Source organism: Bos taurus, chromosome 10 (assembly GCF_002263795.3).
Source record: "Bos taurus isolate L1 Dominette 01449 registration number 42190680 breed Hereford chromosome 10, ARS-UCD2.0, whole genome shotgun sequence".
Taxonomy (NCBI): Eukaryota; Metazoa; Chordata; class Mammalia; order Artiodactyla; family Bovidae; genus Bos; species Bos taurus.
This window is the reverse complement of record NC_037337.1, coordinates 77,046,997-77,068,850: the sequence shown is the minus strand read 5'-3', so window position 1 is coordinate 77,068,850 and position 21,854 is coordinate 77,046,997. Positions and strand designations below refer to the sequence as shown.

Below are 21,854 nucleotides of genomic sequence, written 5' to 3'. Positions count from 1 at the left end.
ACATGATAGCTGTTCTCTGTGAGGACAGAGTTCTGCCGAATGGCTTGGAAGGATGGTGCCCTCGATTCCTCACCTAGTGCAGGTGCTCTCAAAAGCACCACCGAGGCCAGGCTCTGTCATACTCTAGAAAAGAAGAGTCACCGCCCCCCACTCTGTCCCACAAACCTCTTCCTGGAAACCTCATTTTGCCTCTCCTTCTTCGATCACTATATGGAATATTTTACTTCTCAGGGACAATTCTCCCAGCTGGACACATCAGTTTGAGAACCCCACGCGGAGGGGAAAATTCTTTTTCTAGGATGTTCCCCATAACTGTTTTCCAAGCACTCACATCATCTGAAAAGTAAATGTGGGATAGAGGTTAAGGATCCCCACTGTCTGACCTTCTACTAAAGCTGTCATCGATGGTGCTTTATTTCAAAACGGTAACCTGAGTGGTACAGTGGGAATCCCCTGGCATGTTTCTGAAGGCCTCCTGCTAAATTAAGGTCGCCCTTAACTTGACTCTTGAGAACTCAAGCCTTTTAAGATTTCTACTGTCAGAGCCAACAGCTAGGGTATGGGTTCTATTTTTTTCGTAGGGGGCAAGATTAAGCACTGATTCTAGAGTAAAAACTGCTTCCCTGCAGAAATAAAATGGGACTTCCTGTGGAATGCCGGCATGATTTGTTCATCATCTTCACAGTGCCATTGCCTGCTCTGACGTCCAACAGCAGAGCCAGCTTTCCTGGGCACGGACACTATGCCATAGGCAACTGGGGACCTCATATGCCAGAACAATGTCTTGGGTCTTCCCCAGGAGGCTCAAGTTTAGAGAATTATTTAGAGAGTCCCAAAGGAATGTGAATTACACTATAAGTGATTTTGCAGAGTCAGAATGGGCCATGGTGCTAGAAGAGGGCTCCTCATTTGGGCAGGGAAATGTTGTTTGCTTCAGAAATGAGGAATTATTTCCTTTATTCCTCATCTTGTTTGTCCCCTTTACATCCTCAGATGTATCAGTTTATGGTCATAAACAGCCATGGCAAACCTTAATGTAATCACCCACTTTTCTAGATCAACATGATGTTTTAATCAAATTTCCCCAGGGGCACTCAGGAAGCAAGAAGTCCTATAAATAGGCTTTCCCAGAAGTGCTGAAATAATGCTACTTTAGAGGAGGGACAGAGAGAATCATTCCTCTAGGGCTCTTACAAAAAATACAGTTTAGAATAAGTGATTTTAGGGGCCCAGATACATAGACTGAAACTGATGGTTATTTCCATAACTATGTTCCCATAACTAAATCTCCTCACTTTAAGATTAAGAAAGTCCAAGCCAAATGTTTACAGGTGATTTCAAATCTAGTGATTTCTTATAATCACCATCACAACCATCATCCAAATTACCATATACCATACCCCTACACTGCCCTAAGTACTTTCTATACTCTAGGTTATTTAATCCTCATACTGATCCTGAGTAATATTTATCTCTATTTAAAGAGTTGGTAATGGAGAAAGAAACTTTTCAAGGACAAAGGTCTAGTGAGGGGCAGGGTTGAAAGTTAAACCCAGCTCAGTCTGACTCCAAAGCTTCTACAATTAACCATGACACAACCGTGCTTTCTTCTATCTCAGAGTTCCTGCAGACCCCTGACAGCTGCCTGTACACAGACTGTATGACCTAATGATGCTTTCACTTAACATTATATCATGATTTTAAAACTCTGTGAAGGAGGCATGATTGTGTCTACTTTTCCACTATAGAAGTCAAGGTACAGAGAGAATGACTTGCCCAACATCCCACAATGAGCAGGTGGCAGAGCAAGTTTCAAACCCAGGTCTCTTGATTTCCCTTCTACCCAACCACAGCATATCTCACAATAGAGACTTGTACTATAGTCAAGAAACATACATTTTAAAACTGACAGCCTCAAATTCTGTCAAGTTTAACTTAGCTTTGCTTACAAAAAAGAATGAAACTGAAAAGGATTCTTGTTACATTGAAATAAACGACAGTGAATGTATACTTCTTAGTGATGACTTACAAGCTAACAAACCATATCTGCCTCTGTCTAGACTATATCACATGTCAATTAATTAGCATTTGGAGAACTCAAGACCATTTGAGTAAGATAGAGCAAATTAAAACTATAGCAAACATGCTGAGCTTTGAGTTTCAGGAGCCTGACTAGGTCGACCCCAGCCTGTACATCATGAAGCAGGGAGAGAAAGAATGAGATGCCAGCACAAGTTCATGTTTCCCACTACACTCCCACGAAGGTCCTTTCTTCTTCTTACATCTCAGAGAAAGACGTAAAGAAGACAAATGCTTTTGCCTGGTTCCCCTTTACTTAAACAGAGAAATACAGAAGTAGAACTGCATTTAAGAGGTCTTTGTTCTATTAGATCCACCAAAAAATGCTATAAGATATACAAGGAAGATCGCCAAACACAGTACAATGCTGGTTTAATAATAATGAAATATATAAGTAGGATCTTACGTTTAAATTTTTTGTAATATATTGTCCAAAAACAGATAATTATAGACATGAGGATATTGGGAAGGGCATATAAATTCATACTCTTGAACTCCAAAAGACTTAAGTTGGAAGTAATAGCAAACTCCAAGAAGGGACAATTCAGAAACTATAATGGGCTTAGTGCTGCTATTTAAAGTAATGAAACATTTTCTCTGCTTTCTGGATTCAATTCACTAAATGATTTCCTCAGCAGGTCAGATATAGATTTGCAGAAAGTGGAAAACATTTTCCAGGAATAAAACAACTGATCCCTAAGAACAGCTGCGTTACTTTTCTGAATAATAAATCTTAGTCTGACATGCCCAGATTCCTCAGAGTGCTGTCACTGATATTCTCGACCTCTTCCTAACCTTGCCAGACTCTCACACTTCATGTGTACTGAACACTATGACTGTGAGAGCATCACTGTACTACGTGACCTGGACTCAGTTGCTTAACTTCTTTTTGCCTTAGTTTATCTGGCTCTAAAACTGGGTAACAATAGTACCTACCCTCATGGAATGGTTAATGAGGACGAAACAAGTGCTTAAAATGGCCTTGGCACATAGTAAGTATTCAGTAAACCTCAGCTATTATCATTATTCCTGTTACATAACAAAGCTTTCTCCTGATATCAACAACTTGGCTCACTCCGTTCGGAGGGTCTGAGATAAGAACAAGAAACAATTCTGCTTTAATGCCTGACGCTTAAGTTTTGATTTCAGAATGAGAACTAACTAAAACAATCTCATCCTATCTAGTACTTTATATGCCTTCCAAAGCATTTTACATTTACATGATTTTTGAATCTTCTAACAATACCATGAAGTATAATATCAATTTATACTACAGCGATTCTATAGAGACAATAAAGTCTAGCATGACGCTTTGCTTAATGGTTATACTGCTACCAAATGGCAGAGGCCTAAATGCCAGGTTTTACAACACCCAAGCCAGTGTTCTTTCAACTATGCAAGGTAAGATCTCTTTAGAGCAACTGAAACCATTCTACTTTATTAACTAAAGTCTGTTCTTTATTCAGATTTCCTTAGTTTTACCAAATGTCCTTTTTCTGGTGCAGGATCTCATTCAGGATACCAGATTACATTTAATAGTCATGTGTCTTTAGGCTCTTTATGGCTATGAGAGCTCCTCAGATTTCCTTTCTTTGACGACCTTGACAGTTTTGAGGAGTACTGGTCAGGTATTTTCCTCAATTGGGATTTCTCTCTCAACGGATTTATCTGAAGTTTTTCTCATGATTAGACTGAAGTTTTGGGTTTGGGGGAGGAAGACCCCAAAGGTAACATGTCATTCTTATCACATATCAAGAGTAATGCTATCAACATGGCTTATCATCAGTGATGTTAATCTTGATCACCAGGCTAATGTCTGTCAGATCTCTCATTGAAATAAAAGTTAAAATTACTTTTCCCCCTTTCCATACTCTACTCTTTGGAAGGAAGTCATGTAAACCCATAGTTAAGGAGTTAGGAGTATCTACATACATTATTTGAAATTTTCCTATGTGGGGGACTTAACTATTCTCTCCAATATATGTATTTATTCAGTCATTCACATAGGGACTCATGAATATTTATTTTATAGTTTGGGTTATAATCCCATACTACTTTATTTTGTTGCTCAGATTGTTCCAGCCTTGGTCACTGGGAGGTTCTTTGGGGGGTTCTTCTGTCCCTTTGACATACTCCCAGTCACTGTGATTTCCCTTCAAGCACTTCCTTTTTTTATGGCTCAAGATACTCCAAGCTCACCTTGTACATTTACTGCCCCAGTCCTAGACTCAGTCACTTCTCCAGGGAGTCCTAGATTCCTGTTGTTGGAACCGAGATGTGGGCACTAGTTGTGCTTTCCATCCTAGTTCTTTTTCAGCCACTTACAGCTAACAAAGATGCCTCATCCTGGCTGCACTGATACACACTGGGAACTTTAGCAGAAGAGCTCAGCAATCTCCTAAATTATTTCTGTTGTGGGGGCAGTGGGGCCTGCACTACACAGCTTGTGGGGTCTTAGTTTCCCAGCCAGGGACTGAATGCTGGCCACAGCAGTGAAAGTGCCAAGTTCTAACAACTGGACTGCCAGGGAACTCTTTTTCTTTCAAAGAACAGGTGAGTCTAAGCAGCAAAAAATAATATGCAAATAATTTCCATTATAAACTAAGCAAATCATCAGGCTTGCTGTATTGTAAACCAACACAACAGTGTTATTACAGAACTGCAGAAGGATGCTTAGAATAACAGAGTCATTTGTCGGGGGTCGTCCGGGAGAATACTGATAGTATCTTCGGCTTTACCACATAACAGACACAGCATGGTATATTCCTGGAACAAGAGAAAATGCACAATTACCTTGAGGAACCAGCAGAAACAGCCTTCATAACTTTCTCTGGTGAACCTGTCCTCTGTAAACTGTCATGGATATACTATCTGTACAGTAGATCAATTTCTTCAACTTTCTTCCTATAAGTGAAGTCTTAGGTTTAGTCTGTGTAACCCACAACATTTTGTTTATATAAATTTAATACATGCTGATGCTCTATGCTGTATTTACTATGTTTACAAGAATGTCATCTTGGAAAGGCATGGCTACTTCCTGGATTTGGAAAACACATATACTGGGCTTACTCAGTGCTGCTATTTAAAGTAATGAAACAATTTGAGTGTGCGCCCCTGAGGACAAATTTCTGTTCTTAGAGCTGTTCCTTTCTAAGATATTCAACACTAATACGCAACAGAAACAATTTTTAAAATAAACAATTATGTTAAATCCACTAGTATCTCATGTCTCATATTTAGATAGCTAGTTTTCTAGAATTTGATCTTTTTAAGGAGTTTTATGTTTCCTGGGCTTAACAAATGTCCAGACTGGCGACAGAAGGTATTTTGTTTTAAGCAAAAATCCTCAGGGCAAAGTTCTGTTTTTATAGCTGTTCATTTCTAGAATTTGTAATATGGTCATAAACTATAGAAACATATTTCTTTCAAATCTTTTACTTAAAAACCTTTTATCTTCTTTAGGAAAACAAGCATCTATACTAAATCTATTAGTATTTCCACACCTGACATTGAGATTGCTGGCTGCTGGAAATTGATCAGTCAAGGCAGTTTGAGTTTCATGGGTCTGAACAGTCACTAGAGAGGGTCAGAGAGGTAAACAGTGACCACAGTACGAAGACTCAGAACCAGCAACTGCTACCATTTCTTGCTAGAGAGTTCAGCAGGAGGACTTAGTTATAGCAGTAGAAAGACTGTTTCCTGAAAGACCACATTTAATTTTAAAGTCTATTCCACTCACACAGTAGAAATAGAGGCTAGAGCTCAGCAAACAAATAAGAGTCTCATGAATCAAAAATAGTTAAAACCCACTCTCTCCAAGGTTTTACTGCTTTCAAATTCTGCTTTCACGCACTAGACATTACTAGTAGAATGTCAACCTCTCACTGGAAAAGAAGAAGAAAATAATAATAAACCCAATATGGGAAAATATGTGAAGCTAGACAACTATTTGAATTTTCAACCAACCTACCCAATGACAAGTTTTCATTAAGTGCCTAAAGGCTCTGTAATATGCCAGGCACACTGGCAGACATGGGAAAAGGTGAGGACAAGGTCTGACCTTGCAAAATTTACAGTGCAACTTGACAGAAAGAAAAAACCTAACATATGGTATAATCTGGAAAAACTGTTAAATCAGTAAGACTGATTATACCTATAATCTTTAATTTATAGGCAGTCTGGAATCCAAATTTCATTGCAGGTCAATTATTTGGAATGCAGAAGCAGTTTCCCACAGAAGTAACATTACACAATGCAGTTAGGTTCCCAGGGAAATCCAGGGAGTCTTTTAAATTTATACTGCACAACTCCTATAGAATCTAACCACACAGAGAAGTGTTTCTGTGGGAAAATATGTCTAGAATTCTCACTTGGGATGCCAGGAACATATCTTCTTGTGCTGCCAAGAATATGGTGGGATCAGGACACTTTTCACCCAAATTGACCAAGTTAGGAGAATCAGAATTCCTCCTAGTCATTCACGGAGATCTTCAAAGGCTCCACCTGGGCAAAGCCTGAGGGGAGTGATCTGGAAGAAATGGTGGGGTGGGTGGAATTCCCTTTGGGTAAGATCAGATCCTGTGTTTTACACTGAGGGTCCCACGGGGCTCTTCCCTCTATTACTACCTGCTAATTCTGACCCTCGGTCCTCTCCTTCCCTGGTCCACAGACAAAGAAAAAGCAGTCTCAGTTTCCCTCTTCTTTACTGAGGCAAATATATAGCCCTTTTAATGGATTTTAGGGTGATATAAAAAATACAGGATGCCTGTAATCACTTACAACTTATTTTCCATTTAAACTCTGTACTTATGTCTCTACTTTCCCCTCAACACTTGCCATAAGAAAATCTTATTTTAACAACATTGTTTGTTAAAAATGAATCTACTTAAAAACAGAATCTTTATCTTTTAGAGCTTCATATTGAAATATTTACAGAAGTAGTAAATGTTTGGGATTTGCTTCAAAGTAATCCTGAGAGGTACAAATAAAGCAAACTGAAGCTGGGAACTGAAGATTAACACACTATTCTGCCTTTTTCTCTTTTGACCACACCCCGTGGCATGCAGAACTTCGGGGTGTACCTGAGGGAGTATACCTGAGGCCCCTGCAGTGGAAGCATGGAGTCTTAACCACGGGACCTCTGGAAGTCCTAGTCTGCCTACTTCTGATTTAAATTTCTCGTAAGACATTTCAAACAAAGCAAAACATTACCAACAGTGGGAATCCCACCCTGAACCTGAACTACTGTTGGAATAAGATGGGGGCTGGAGTGGGAGGCTGAGGAAAGTAAGTCACAGCAGCTGAGAATGAGGACTCCTTGGGGTCATCAGGCTGAGATAGAAGTTACCAATTGACTAGTTACGAATCGGGGGCTGCAATAGATACAAGAAGAGTTCAAAAAAGGGCTAGATTACTAAGAAGCAGAAGGAGACACAATTTAAGTACAGCTTAAAAGAGGTAAGATTTAGTTAGCTTGAACACAGTGAAAGGGACAAGTTAAGTAAAGGAAACAGCACAGATAAAGACAGTGATATGGAACAGGGCAAGTACACCGCGTAAGGAGCAGCAGAGGAGTGTCAGGATGGGGTGTTTCCAGAAGATTAACTTGAGGGCAGTGTGCATGACTACAGTGTGGAGACTGCTGCAGTATTTTAGGTTTGAGCGGTATGGTCCTTCACATGAAGCGTGACAGTGGAGCCAAACAAAAGAAAGAGAAACAAAGGGAGAAAGGAGGGCAGAGGGAACATTAGGGTTAGAGGAGATCCAGGACATACCCTAGGTTTCATCAGAGACTGAGTCTATGTGTGCTCAGTATCTGAGAGAGTAAAGAGTAGGTTCCTAGACCAGAGGCCAAAGCTCAGGAGAAAAGATGTCAGGGAGAAATAGGAAAGGAAACCACAGAGAAAGCAAGGCAACTGTCAAAATGATTTAAAAAGAAAAAAGTCTAGCACTATGGACCCCAGAAGATAAAATGCTCCAAAAAGACAATGGTTAAAAAAACCAGATCCAGAAAGACATTAAGAGAGATAAGAAGGCAAGGTCATAGGATTTGGCTACATTATAGGGAATCTATGAGAGAATAATTTCAGTAAAGTGAAAATGAAATTTGAAAGTAAAGTGAAATTTGAAATTCGAAAGTAAAGGGAAAACCAATTTGTAGATTGTTAGGAGGAGCAAAGGGAAATAAGGAAAATAGGGTAAAGAGCTATTCAAGTAAAGAAGCAAAAGGAAGGAGAGAGATGATCAGAGGATGAATCAAAGAAGTAACTGAGTGAAACAAAAGAATTTTAATTTACTTTTAACAAATACAGAAGAACTAAATACATTTAATGTAAAAATGCTTTAAATCTCATTGAGAAAAAGCTAGGAGGAGAGAAGGTAACATGAAGTTCCTGAGGAAATGCATTGTGGGGATAACAGAGAGGAGGAAATAACACTTTTTACAACAGGAGGGAAAGAGGAGAGACTAAAGCTGGGACAATGCTATGAATGGTGTGCAAAAGGAGAGCAGTGAGAAATGAGAGAAAGGAAGGCTGCCAACCCAGTGAGAACCTTGGGATGGGAGGCTTGGGCAGTATACTGGAGCTAAAGATAGCTATTCTAGAAAAGCCAAAGAGGTAGTCTGAAAGCATCATTTTAAGACAAATATGCTGATAGCAAAATAAAGAACACGGGGGTGGCAGGGAGTGGATGTTGGGAAAGAGAGAACTGGAGGTAGAGTGCAGTTTAAAAACGAGTTTATTCCCAAGAGAATTCCACACTATCTAGGCATTGTGACTACAGCCATCTTCCTTTCCCTTCTTCCTACCCCAAAGAACTTCTGGGACAGCTTTGAAAGTGGCTGTGCTCAGTCATAAAGGAAAATCTGCTAGGCCTTGGTCTCGTGGTGGTGACACACTATGGCTCAATTAGGGCATAAACAGGCAATCTCAAGATTCACTTAGGGACTCTAAAAACCTCACAGGAGCTTCAGGAACCGCTGGAAAATAGCTATAAGCACACCTGTCCTCCCATGAATGGAGAGAGATGCTCCTTTAAGTCCTTGACATGTTCACTCCCCTATTTGGCCACTACTCATTCACTGAGATCTTGATTTTGCCCAAAGAGACACCTATTATATAAGAATCTTTGAGGCATAATTTTTGGATGCTGGGGAGATGCGGTCAGGATGTTATTTAGATGGACCACAAGATATTAGACCAGATTCTGACAGGTGACTAAGTGCCTTCTTCCACACTGAAGTAAAAATGAAAGTGGTTCTCTTGTACTATTTTATAAGATTCTACTGTAGAAGATTTTTTCCCTAATCATAGTAGTACCAAAAAAACAAAATTCCCTTGACAGTAAAAAGCTCTTACCTGACATTTATATCCTATGACATGTAGTTCACAGGAAATAAGTAACTCAATCTGAAGCCTTGAAAGTGGAGGCAGTGAGGGGCGGACACAGGGGAGTGTGTCCTTGGGTTCCCAGTTTGTCCGTGGCTCTCCCCACTGTCCAGCTCTTCTCCCTCACTGTTAGATCTGTGAATCTTCAGCAACTGCAGGCCTATACCAGCCTGTAGGATTTTGTAGAATTCTTCACATGCTCTCACAGTTGTATAAGGACTAATCTTTTAATAGATCCCTATTCTCTACCCTTACAGTGGTTCAGCTTCTCTCCTCCAACCATGATACACCTATCGTGTTATTTTACTTATCAAATAATATTCAAATATCCTATCAAAATTGAGACCACAGAGTTGCTGACTACAGTCCTACAACAGAAACAAAGATAATCTCATGGTCACGATTTCCATGCTCTACAAGAATGGTGGCAGTGGGCAGACCAACACTTAAAGCCAACAACTGTGCAATCAAATAACTGGGTAGAGAAAAAAGAGGCCCAATGGTAACCTTACAAGAAGCCATAAGGTGCTACTCTTTATAAGCAAAAATGACAGGGCAGCGATATCATCTGTAAGGCGTGCATTTTGCTTTGTGACTCTTGTGAAGACAGGTTTGAACAGATCCACCCACATCTAAAGTGTCTGTCTCACCTTACACAAGTGGAAGAGAGGGATGGTCTCCTCTAACATCTGGGAGCACTTCATTTACGAAGATTATACCCAGATTTGTCAAGTGTACTCTTCTTATCCCCCTTCCCCTCAATAACACACCCACATATATACATTTACCTGAAATTCATCCATGATACTGAACGTATACTCATGCCTGGCTATTACATGATGACAATTCTTACAAAGATCTGCTGAAACAGAGAGAGACTTAAATAATTAAATCTTAGATGGTGTCTGAAGACAGTAAAATTTCTATTCTTAGCATGGTATTGCTTTAAAAAAATCTTAACTCTGCCAAATTTAACACAAAGGAAACCCATTGTAATATCCCCCTTGATAAAAAAAATTCAGACTCTATTACACAGCAACACTATATAATTAAGGGCCTGAACTCAGAGACTTAATGTGCAATTCCCACTGGAAGCTAAGGTAATCAATTAACAGATTTGTGTATTTTTTAAACTAGCTGGACCTACCTAATTATATAGGAGCTTTTATTCTCAGGAATGATAGAAACTGTGCTACTACCCAAACATAAACAAAAAGCTAACACAAGACATTAAAGTGAATTTAGCAGTAATAAGACTCTAGTAAAAACAATATTATAATAGCTATGATGTATTGAGTGCTTATTGTGTGCCAGATACTACACACTTTTTATCTGTTTATTCACTTAATCTTCTCAAAACCCAACAAGGTAGATACTATTCTTATCACCTTTGTGAAATGAAGTGAAGTTAAAAGTTGCTCAGTCATGTCCAACTCTTTGCAATCCCATGGACTATACATGGAATTCTCCAGGCCAGAATACTGAAGTTCGTGGCCATTCCCTTTTCCAGGGGATCTTCCTAACCCAGGGATCAGGTCTCCCACATTGCAGGCAGATTCCCTACCAGCTGAGCCACCAGGGAAGCCGTTTGTAAGGATAAGGAAAAAAAGGCACACTGTGTGTAAGTAACTAGGAAGACCACGCTGAGTTAGGAAGTGTTGGAACCAGAATTCAAACCCAAGCTTTCTCACTCCAGAGCCCTTGCTTTTGACCACTATCCTCTATCTAGAAAAATAAAAATTAAATATGCTGAAAGAAAGAAGATTCTTCTAATGTAGAACATTTTTCTATTTTCTGACTCTATTCTAAAGGCTTAGTGTCTTTTTCATCCTTCTTTAAAAATATCATTATTTACACATTTATTTCATATAGTCAGAATACCAAAAAATCAGGAGACAATCAAAAAGGAAATGTGAATAGTTAAAATAGCTTCCACAATATCTGAGCACTAAAGTCTGCTGCTGCTAAGTCGCTTCAGTCGTGTCCAACTCTATGCGACCCCATAGATGGCAGCCCACCAGGCTCCCCGGTCCCTGGGATTTCTCCAGGCAAGAACACTGGAGTGGGTTGCCATTTCCTTCTCCAATGCATGAAAGTGAAAAGTGAAAGTGAAGTCGCTCAGTCGTGTCCGACTCTTCGCGACCCCATGGACTGCAGCCCACCAGGCTCCTCCGTCCATGGGATTTTCCAGGCAAGAGTACTGGAGTGGGGTGCCACTGCCTTCTCCGCACTAAAGTCTACGTGTATGTAAATTTACTCAGAGATTCTTAGTGCCAACCTCAGAACTGATTTTTTATTACACAGTTATTTATTTCATTTCCCAGTATCAAGGATGAGGAACAGCACATCAAGATGGCATCCATCCTTACAGCAGCAAAAGAAATGATAGACTGACAATAACAAAAAGAGACAAAAACTATAAAAGCAGAAATAAGACTTAAAAAAATTGTTTCTCAGAGCCATTTAGTGTAAGGACAAACAGCCCTAAACACTTAAGAGCTGCTGAAGCACATCATTGCATTATACTATAGTAGAAGGTGAAAATTCACATGGATGAGCCTAAGTTTAAAAAAAAGTCCCTATATCTTGTTTCAGAAGACATAGTCTTTAAAGATAAACAAAAGAAAACTGGTGCCTAAATCATAAACTTCAGCTATCTGCAAGTCATTTATGTGGAATATATGATGTTGCTAGATACATGAGATGTTACCTATATTCTCCTCTTAAAAACCTAGTGATTATGTGTTGCAATATGATAGTAATATAGACCTCATAATACTGTGCACAACCTAGTTCCCAAAAGATGACATCTACTAACAGACTTAGATGTTAAAAAGAGAGTCCACTTACGATCATAGGTAACTATTTCTTCTCCGTCTTCCTCTTTCAAAGATTTGTTTGTGATCAGCATAAAATCTCGCTTATTGCACACTGCACAGCCTGTAAAGTTCAGCAAGAAAGATCCACTTTCCAGGCAGATGTTACCCTAAAATAAGAAAAACAGGGATTTAATTTTCTTTTTGGGGGGAGATTTAATTTTCTTATATTTCAAAATCCTTGGAGAAAATGATTAATAGACTTAAAGTCTCTAAAGGCAAAAAACATGACCACAATTTACTTGCTTGAAGTTTATGCCAAGTAATTTTTGAAATTACTAGCTTTCCTCTAGAAGTATTATTCATAGTAAATAAACCTGAGGCAGTGTTAGGGCTATAAGTCTCTGAAGTCTGTAACTGTGTTTAAGAGAGAAGACTAAATGCAATTGGACATTTAGAAACAACTTAATGAAGTCTTTTTTTTTTTTTTTTAATGAAGTCTTAATATAACACATGAAAAGGAAAAGTTAGAAAATCTAATAGTCAACACCACTAAATGAGGTATCATAAAACTAGAATGAAAATTTAATCAAAATGGAAACTCTGAGCCAATAATAAAAATGATCTTATGCAATGTGATGTTCAGTTGACTGTCGAAAAAGCATTTTCTCAAGCCTTAAAAATATCAGAAAATAAATAAAGAGAAATAAACTTTCAGGTCTTATAGATATCAGTCCTTAGGATATGTGTGATTCAGGCAGAGAAGGTAATTTCTGTAATTCATCAGATTGACACCATGACATTTAAAAGAGAAAGAAACTGTAACTAAGAAACTGTAAATAACATGTTCCTGGCTCAAGTGAGGTCTTTGCTAAAGCCTTACTAGTAATTGTTCAGAACTTAATTTATTCATAAGCAACCTAATTAACCTTATTTATTTTATATTGAAGTATAGTTGATTTAACAATGTTGTGTTAGCTCCAGGTGTACAGCAAAGTGATTCAGTTTTATATATACATATATCTATTCTTTTTCAAGTTCTTTTCCTAGTTAGATGATTGTTGTTGCTGTTCAGTTGCTAAGTCATGTCCAATTCTTTGTGACCCCATGGACTGCAGCATGCCAGGCTTCCCCTTCCTTCACAATCTCCCGGAGTTTGCTCAAACTCATGACCATTAAGTCGGTGATGCTATCCAACCATCTCATCCTCTGTTGCCCGATTCTCCTCCTGCCCTCAATCTTTTCCAGCATCAGGGTCTTTTCCAATGAGTTGGCTCTTTGCATCAGGTGGCCAAAGAATTGGACCTTTAGCTTCAGTATCAGTCCTTCCAATGAATATTCAGGGTTGATTTCCTTTAGGATTGACTGGTTTGATCTCCTTGCTGTCCAAGGGACTCTCAAGGTTTTCTTCCAGCACAATTCAAAAGCATCAATTCTTCAGCGCTCAGCCTTCTTTTACAGTCCAACTCTCACATCCATACATGACTACTGGAAAAACCCAGTTTTAACTATACAGACCTTTGTTGGCAAAGTAAGGTCTCTGCTTTTTAATATGTTGTCTGGGTTTGTCATAGCTTTTCTTCCAAGGAGCAAGCATCTTTTAATATGGTGGCTGCAGTCACTGTCCACAGTAATTTTGGAGCCCAAGAAAATAAATCTGCCTCTGTTTCCACTTTTTCCCCAACTATTTGCCATGAAGTAATAGGACCAGATGCCATGATCTTAGGTTTTTTAAGGTTGAGTTTTAAGCCAGTTTTTTCACTCTCTTCTTTCACCTTCATCAAGAGGCTCTTTAGTTCCTCTTCACCTTCTACCAGCAGAGTGGTATCATGTGCATACCTGAGGTTGTTGATATTTCTCCTGGCGACACTGTTCCAGCTTTTGAGTCACCCAGCCTGACATTTCACATGATGTACTCTGCATAAAAATTAAATAAGCAGGGTGACAATATACAGCCTTGACGAACTAGTTTCCCAATTATGAACCAGTCCACTGCTCCATGTCCGATGCTAACTATTGCTTCTTGACCTTCATACAGGTTTCTCAGGAGGCAGGTAAAGTGGTCTGGTATTCCCATCTCTATGAATTTTCCACAGTTTGTTGTGATCTACACAGTCAAAGGCTTTAGTTTAGTCAATGAAATAGATGTTTTTCAATGAAACAGATGTTTAGTGTAGTCAATGAAATAGAAATTCCTTTGCTTTTTCTACAATCCAACAAAAGTTGGCAATTTGATCTCTGGTTCCTCTGCTTTTTCTAAATCCAACTTATATATCTGTAAGTTCTTGGTTTATGTACTGTTGAAGCCTAGCTTGAAGGATTTTGAGCATTACTTTGCTAGCATGGGAAATGAGGGCAACTCTATGGTAGTTTGAACATTCTTTGGCATTGCCTTTCTGCTGCTGCTTCTGTCACTTCAGTCGTGTCCGACTCTGTGCAACCCCATAAACGGCAGCCCATCAGGCTCCCCTGTCCCTGGGATTCTCCAGGCAAGAACACTGGAGTGGGTTGCCATTGCCTTTCTGAGACTGGAATAAAAACTGACCTTTTCCAGTCCTGTGGTCACTGTTGAGTTTTCCAAATTTTCTGGCATATTGAGTGCAGCACTTTAACAGCATTATCTTTTAGGATTTTAAATAGCTCAGCTAGAATTAATAAACTTTGACAAAAAGCCTGTTGCGGTCTGAACTGGTACTGCCTTGAATCCAGAAAAGTTGACTGTCAAAGACTTCAAGAAATTAAGGAATTTTTTAAAAACTCTTAAAAGAATAAACATCTAAATACCATGTTCAAATAAATTATTAACAGAACTCTGAGCACAAGTGCACACATAAACACAGGCACTTTATATAATATGGTCTAACCTCTGTAATCTGACCATATAAGCAGGCCAAATGTAAACTCTAAATACTGAAGGAAGAGAAAAGATACCTATGTACATGTTGTGAGGTAAGGAAATAAATTCTTGAAATGGGAAAATGCAAGTAAAGTACCCAAGAAACTGATGGGGCTTTCTCTAAGGGCCCTGGTCATTTGAAAGTGAGGGTAACCTTCATCAGTGAGGCATGATTATTTTATTAGATGAAGCAAGATTATTAATGTTCAAATTTGGGAAAGAAAATTAAAGAATACAGTATTCAGAGAAGTGTTTGAGGTTTTCACAGCAGGAGGAAAGAGAAGAATAAAATCTAAATCAACTCAGCAGTAATAATAGTAAGCTATAACAGTTTGAAGAAGACAGGAAAAAAAGTCAAAAGGTAACAATCTTTAGAAAATGTGATTCAGCCAAATCCTGGTTGAAGATCTATAAAGGTATACAAATACGTAGCAAGAAATGGTTAAACACTATGATGATAATTAGGATGAAAGTATATTATGATAAAATCTTACAAATTTGAGAAATCTGCAAATATATTGACAAGGATTGGGCCAGTTTGTTTCTTTCAAAAACACTATTATTTCAGATGGAATAAGTTATCAGTGTATATGTTTTGACAGGGAGTACTTAAAACTGGAAAATACAGTTTTTAAAGAACCAAATTTTAATTTTGCTGATTTTCTCCATTTTCTATTATCTCCTATTTCATTCATTGCCACTCTAATCTGTATCATTTCTAGTGCTTGCTTTGGGTTGTCTGCTCTTGCTTTTTCAGTGTCTTAGAGTGGAAAGTTAAGTTACTGATTCCAGATTGTTTTTAAAATATTTATTTGGTTGCTCCAGGTCTTCAGTTCAGTTCAGTCGCTCAGTCGTGTCCAACTCTTTGCGACCCCATGAATCGCAGCACGCCAGGCCTCCCTGTCCATCACCAACTCCCGGAGTTCACTCACACTCACGTCCTTCGAGTCGGTGATGCCATCCAGCCATCTCATCCTCTGTCATCCCCTTCTCCTCCTGCCCCCAATCCCTCTCAGCATCAGAGTCTTTTCCAATGAGTCAACTCTTTGCATGAGGTGGCCAAAGTATTGGAGTTTCAGCTTTAGCATCAGTCCTTCCAATGAACACCCAGACTGATTTACTTTAGAATGGACTGGTTGGATCTCCTTGCAGTCCAAGGGACCCTCAAGAGTCTTCTCCAACACCACAGTTCAAAAGCATCAATTCTTTGGCGCTCAGCTTTCTTCACAGTCCAACTCTCACATCCATACATGACTACTGGAAAAACCATAGCCTTGACTAGATGGACCTTTGTTGGCAAAGTAATGTCTCTGCTTTTGAATATGCTATCTAGGTTGGTCATAACTTTCCTTCCAAGGAGTAAGCGTCTTTTAATTTCATGGCTGCAATCACAATGTGGCATATAGAATTTAGTCCCCTGACCATGGTTCAAACCCGACACCCCTGCACTGGGAGCGAGGAGTCTTAGCTGCTGGACCACCAGAACAGTCCCCTGTGTGTTTGTTTTTTTTTAATATAGACATTTTAAAATGCAGCATCCATTTCCATACAACTGTTTTACAAATTATATATCAGACTCAGCATTTAATTAAATATGATTTGATGCTAAACAACAATTTGGGCTTCCTAGGTGGTGCAGTGGTACAGAATCTGCCTGCCAATACAGGAGATGACATGAGTTCGAGCCCTGGGTCAGGGAAAATTCCCTGGAGTAAGCTATGGCAACCCACTGCAGTATTCTTGCCTGGAGAGACCCATGGACAGAGGAGCCTAGTAGGCTATACTCCATAGGGTCACAAGGAGTCAGACATGACTGAGCAAACATGCACATGCAAACAACAATCTGAGTACAGGAACTTTCATAGTTTAATTTTAAAGTAAAGTATATAAAACATAATTTCTAATTTAAATATGTAACAAATTTACACTGATTACTTCCCTCTGATTAATCTAAATTTATGCTCTATTTCTGTATTGCTGGTACATTACTAAGAATGTTAAAGCCGAAACTTGAACTATATGAAGTATAGGTTTCATTTCTAATTTGATATAGAAATGTTTTATTACAATTTTGTGCCTAATCAGTTATTTTAGAAAATGCAGTAGAGTTCTAGTTCTAACTGGTTTGCTAAATGCTTTTCTAAATGAAAAAAAGTAATCTGGTTCATAGTTGAGTAAAAAAAGTTGAGTTCAAAAAATTAGTATGGTTCATTTCCAATTCGATTCAAGTCTGACTTCAAGTTCTTGGTGTAACATTACAAACAAGAGGGCCAGAGCTCTGTAAGAAATCTTCTAGGCTGTGAAAAACATTCACCACCGAAGTCCAGCCATTTTAGGAAACCAAGTGAAATGAAAGTCCCTCAGTTGTGTCCGACTCTTTTCGACCCCATGGACTATACGGTTCATGGAATTCTCCAGGCCAGAATACCATAGTGGGTAGCTTTTCCTTTCTCTAGGGGATCTTCCCAACCCAGGGATCGAACTCAGGTCTCCTGCATTGCAGGTGGATTCTTTACCAGCTGAGCCACAAGGGAAGCCTAAACAATTAACTATTTATTACCTGCTCATTCTGCATTTAGACCTACCCAACATGTTAACCCATCATTTTTCTCTGCCAAATTTTTTGAATAAGTGGACTATACTTGCTACTACCACCTTAGTACCTTTTTCTTTGCTAGGTTCAAGCAGAATGGCTTCTGCTGTTACTGTCCTTAAAAGTATCTCATGACTTCAAAAAAAATCCCAGAGTTGGAGGGATCCCTGAGACTTCGAGACATCATTTAGTCTCTACTGAATGAAAAGCAGAGTTCAATTTCTTTAAGGTTACCCATTCCATTAAAAAAAAAAAAAATCTGTTAGAAAGTTCTTTATTCTGATTTAAAGCCTATAGCCCCCTAACATCCATCCACTAATTATTTCTGAATCTGCCTTCTGGAATTTCAAATAAAAGTCCAATTCTTCCTCATGACAGTTTTTAATAACTTTAGAACAGAATAAAAATCAGAGAAAACTGCTTCAGGCACTTTCCTGGTTTTCCAATCACCTCAAAGCTTTACTTTTATTTTCTTCCTCTACTTTTATTTTCACTTTCTAAATTCATTTAATCCTTGAAGCTCAGTTCTTGACACTGGTTGATTCTCTACATTCTTTTCCTAAGTGAACAAATTCTTCCTGACTCCTTTATTTGGTTGACTCATCTGTTTGAATCTCTTACCCAAACGGTCTTCCTATATTTTTACTCTATTCCTGGAGTGTTACAGTTTCAACCTCACATGAAACATGATTTTAAAAAAAAAAGCAATCTGATCATTTGCTCCCCCAATTTTGGTTCTCCTTCCCATATGGCTCAAACTTCTGTAATACTTCCAAAGTTCCCAGCTGCCTAGATAGAAAACTCTTGAGATTATGAATGCTCTTCCCTTCTTCCCTCCTACATTAAATTGCTTTAGTCCTGTTAATTCTTTCTTTGATATGACGTCTTCATCATCTCATGCCTATAACTACAGCTGCCATTTGGTTTCCCCAAATGCTCTGTACGGCTGTCCTTTTACATTTTCCCCCATCCCATCATCTCAACATACAACCATACGATCCACTTTCCTATATAGCAGGTTTCAGAGTCGTTTCCTTATTCTTTTTTTTTTTGGATGGCTGTCCAAAGCCTAAAGTGTATAGTCTAAACTTCAATATAATTTTTGTCTTTTGATAAGCTCAACTCTTAAAAATCTAACTATATATATATATATACTTTTTTTTTTTCTCCTGGCCTCACCTCGGCATATGAGATCTTAGTTCCCGGACCAGGGATTGAACCTGTTTCCCCTGCAGTGGAAGCCGAGGCAGGGAATTCCCCAATTTAATATATTATCCACAGCAAACATCTTCCTCATGGTGCTTATAATGTGCAGTTTTCATTACTGGATTCACAAAAATCTCTCTTTAAACTTAAAAAAAAAAAAAAGTATGAAATAGACCATAATACAGAAAAGTATGTGAAATGTAAAGGCATAAGGCCTCTACCTATTAAGTGTCTGTAGGACCGCAGTCTTGATAACCAAAAATATCTCCCGCTATTGTCCAATTCCCTCAGGAGGCAGAACTGCTCCCAGTTGAGAGCCACTGCTCCATTCACTCACGGCTTTCTGTTCTATGACCACACCACATTTTTCCAGCCTGGCAACCCACTCCAGTGTTCTTGCCTGGAGAATCCCATAGACAGAGGGGCCTGGCAGGCTACAGTCCATGGGGTCTCAAGAGTTGGACACGACTTAGTGGCTAAACCACCACCACCACAAACAATGCCGTTATGAACATTCTCCAGGAACATGCATTTATTTCTCTAGAATCGGAATTGCCAGGTCATTCAGGATACATCTTTTTACTTTTTTTTATATAATGCTAGACCTTTACTTTCAAAGAGGTTATACGATATAAGTGTTCATGATGTACTATAAAAGCCTCCCAAAAGACTACTGCTGCTGCTGCTAAGTCGCTTTAGTCGTGTCCGACTCTGTGCGACCCCATAGATGGCAGCCCATCAGGCTCCACCATCCCTGGGATTCTCCAGGCAAGAACACTGGAGTGGGTTGCCATTTCCTTCTCCCCCAAAAGACTAAGTATTACTCAAATTATTAAAGAGACAGAAGCAGCCTATATGAGAATCCTTGTTATTTCTCCCAGCCTTCAGTTCTTCCTTTCCTTTTCCACCCAAGTCTCAAATGAACGCCACCTTTCTTTGGGGAGAACACCACTATTTCCTATTGCTCTCCCCCTTCTCTACACCTGAATAGTATTTAGGTACTAGTCATTTTTTGCTAGCCACGTGATCCTGTAAACGTACGCTCTTCGACGGCTCGCAAGTTAACACGCATACAAATGTTCAGTAACTATACGTTGAACGAAACGAGAGTAAACAAGCTTCGCGATTTCCTGAGCCTGAAAGGAACCGAGATTTAAAAGAAGGTTAACAGCAAGGAAACCAGAATTCCAGTCTTGCCTTTCATACTAACTAGAATGTGAACTTTCTAACATACTAACTAGAATGTGAAAGAGATTTGCCGCCTCCAGGCATTAATTTCATCAGCAAAATTGGGTTAGAACAGATGACTTCAGAGGTCCCTTCTAGCGCTCGAATTCGGGAGGAGCACTGAATGCCATCAAATCAAGCTTGAGGATAAGACCAGGGTAGGGGTAGGGGCGAACTCTGTTCTCGGCTGGGTTGGTGGTGGTGGTAGGATTTTTTTCCCCTCCCCTGGAGCTCAAGAGAAATGAAGCGACGGCTGCTCCCAGTCTCCAGGGTGGGGATCTGCAGGAAACGACGGCTGAAGGCTGTCCCCACTGTCAGGTACCTAGATACAGCTACCGGGTCACTGGATGGGGTGGAGCGGCTGAGTCCGCCCCACGCCAGACCTCCCAGGGGTACGAGAAGCCTCAGGGGCGGCCATGGCCCAAGGGAGCGGGCAGTTCTCGGCGCCCACTCGCTCACCCGGTTGGGATATTCCTTCTCCACACAGTCCACACACATCGCGACGCCGTTATCAGCGAAGATCCTTCGGTGCTTCCGGGAAGACGAAACCTCGCGAGAGTTCAAAGAAGGTCGCCGCATGCGCCCACAGTATTAGATCCTGGAGTATTTGGTCTCAGGAACCAATTCCAAGTCTCCGCCCCTTAGCAACGGTTGTTAGGGCAGGATCTGTTTTCTCAGACAACAAGAACTGAGAGCCAAGAGGACTTAGGAAACCTTCCTAATAGAGCGGAAGGGACCATGGACCTTGTGGCGGGAAGGGGAAAGGGCTCTTGGACCAAGCAAAATTCTAACAGGTGCCTTCCTGAGGCTAGGCTGACAGAAAGGCAAGCCACAATACTCACGAGAGGGAATTCTTTCTCACTTCCTCGACTTACTCCATATATATAAAGCTGAAATTATAATTTGGATACATTTTTATACCATTTCTTGGGCTTCCCTGGTGGCTCAGAGGTTGAAGCGTCTGCCTGGAATGCGGGAGACCTGGGTTCGATCCCTGGGTCAGGAAGATCCCCTGGAGAATGAAATGGCAACCCACTCCAATACTCTTGCCTGGAGAATCCCATGAAGGGAGGAGCCTGGTAGGCTACAGTCCATGGGGTCGCAAAGAGTCGGACACAACTGAGCGACTTCACTTTCACTTTATACCATTTCTTAGGGCAGTGAGAGTGATAGTTCAGATCTTGGCAGGTGAATAAGCAATAAATGAAGTGTTTGGGAAGAGCCACTTACGTATAGCTCTGCAGAGAATCTCTTAAAAAGAACACAAAGCGTTAATAAGAAATGACCATCCCAGAGCCCTCTGGAAGGAAACCAAGGAAATGAGTGGTTAAAGGTCTTATCTAGGATAACAAAGCTACTCAGCCAACCAAGATAGGACTTGGTTCCTACCCTGGGCTCTGCACCTTTTTAATATAATAGCCAGTAGCCACATGTGGCTATAAAAGCACTTTTAATGTGGCAAATTTGAACTGAAATGTGTTGTAAGTACATCCTACACACTAGCTTTGGAAGACTTAGTATGGAAAAAATGTGAAATATTTCATGAGTAATTTTTATATTGATTACCTGTTGAAATAATGGGGCTAAATAAAAAATTATTAAAATGAATTTAACCTGTTTTTTTAAATTTGGCTACTATAAAATTGAAA

At 39.7% G+C, this 21,854-nt stretch overlaps 1 protein-coding gene across 5 annotated transcripts; it reads right to left on the bottom strand.

Annotated features, from left to right (window-relative positions):
* Nucleotides 1-2,362: 2,362 nt before the first annotated feature.
* Nucleotides 2,363-20,741, bottom strand: CHURC1 (churchill domain containing 1). 5 transcript variants are annotated; one of them, XM_024997830.2, is made up of 5 exons: nt 20,665-20,741; nt 12,318-12,453; nt 10,256-10,329; nt 9,438-9,637; nt 4,668-4,845 (listed from the first exon to the last, which is right to left on the bottom strand). In XM_024997830.2, the coding sequence occupies exons 1-4, from the start codon at nt 20,701-20,703 to the stop codon at nt 9,452-9,454; spliced, it is 435 nt and encodes a 144-aa protein (XP_024853598.2). In that variant the 5' UTR covers nt 20,704-20,741; the 3' UTR covers nt 4,668-4,845; nt 9,438-9,451. The 5 variants fall into 5 exon arrangements, with proteins under 5 accessions (NP_001040046.1, XP_005212102.2, XP_059746636.1 ...); XM_024997831.2 differs by having other exon boundaries at nt 10,256-10,326; NM_001046581.2 differs by lacking the exon at nt 9,438-9,637 and having other exon boundaries at nt 2,363-4,845; nt 10,256-10,326; nt 20,665-20,732.
* Nucleotides 20,742-21,854: the final 1,113 nt, after the last annotated feature.

Coding starts and splice junctions, on each gene's coding strand:
- CHURC1 (XM_024997830.2), bottom strand. CDS start 20,703: ATGTGTGTGGACTGTGTGGAGAAGGAATATCCCAACCGG. Junction 12,454..20,664: donor AGAAGGAATATCCCAACCGG/GTGAGCGAGTGG, acceptor TTCTTATTTTAG/GGTAACATCTGCCTGGAAAG. Junction 9,638..10,255: donor GTATCATGGATGAATTTCAG/GTAAATGTATAT, acceptor AAAATCCTACAG/GCTGGTATAGGCCTGCAGTT.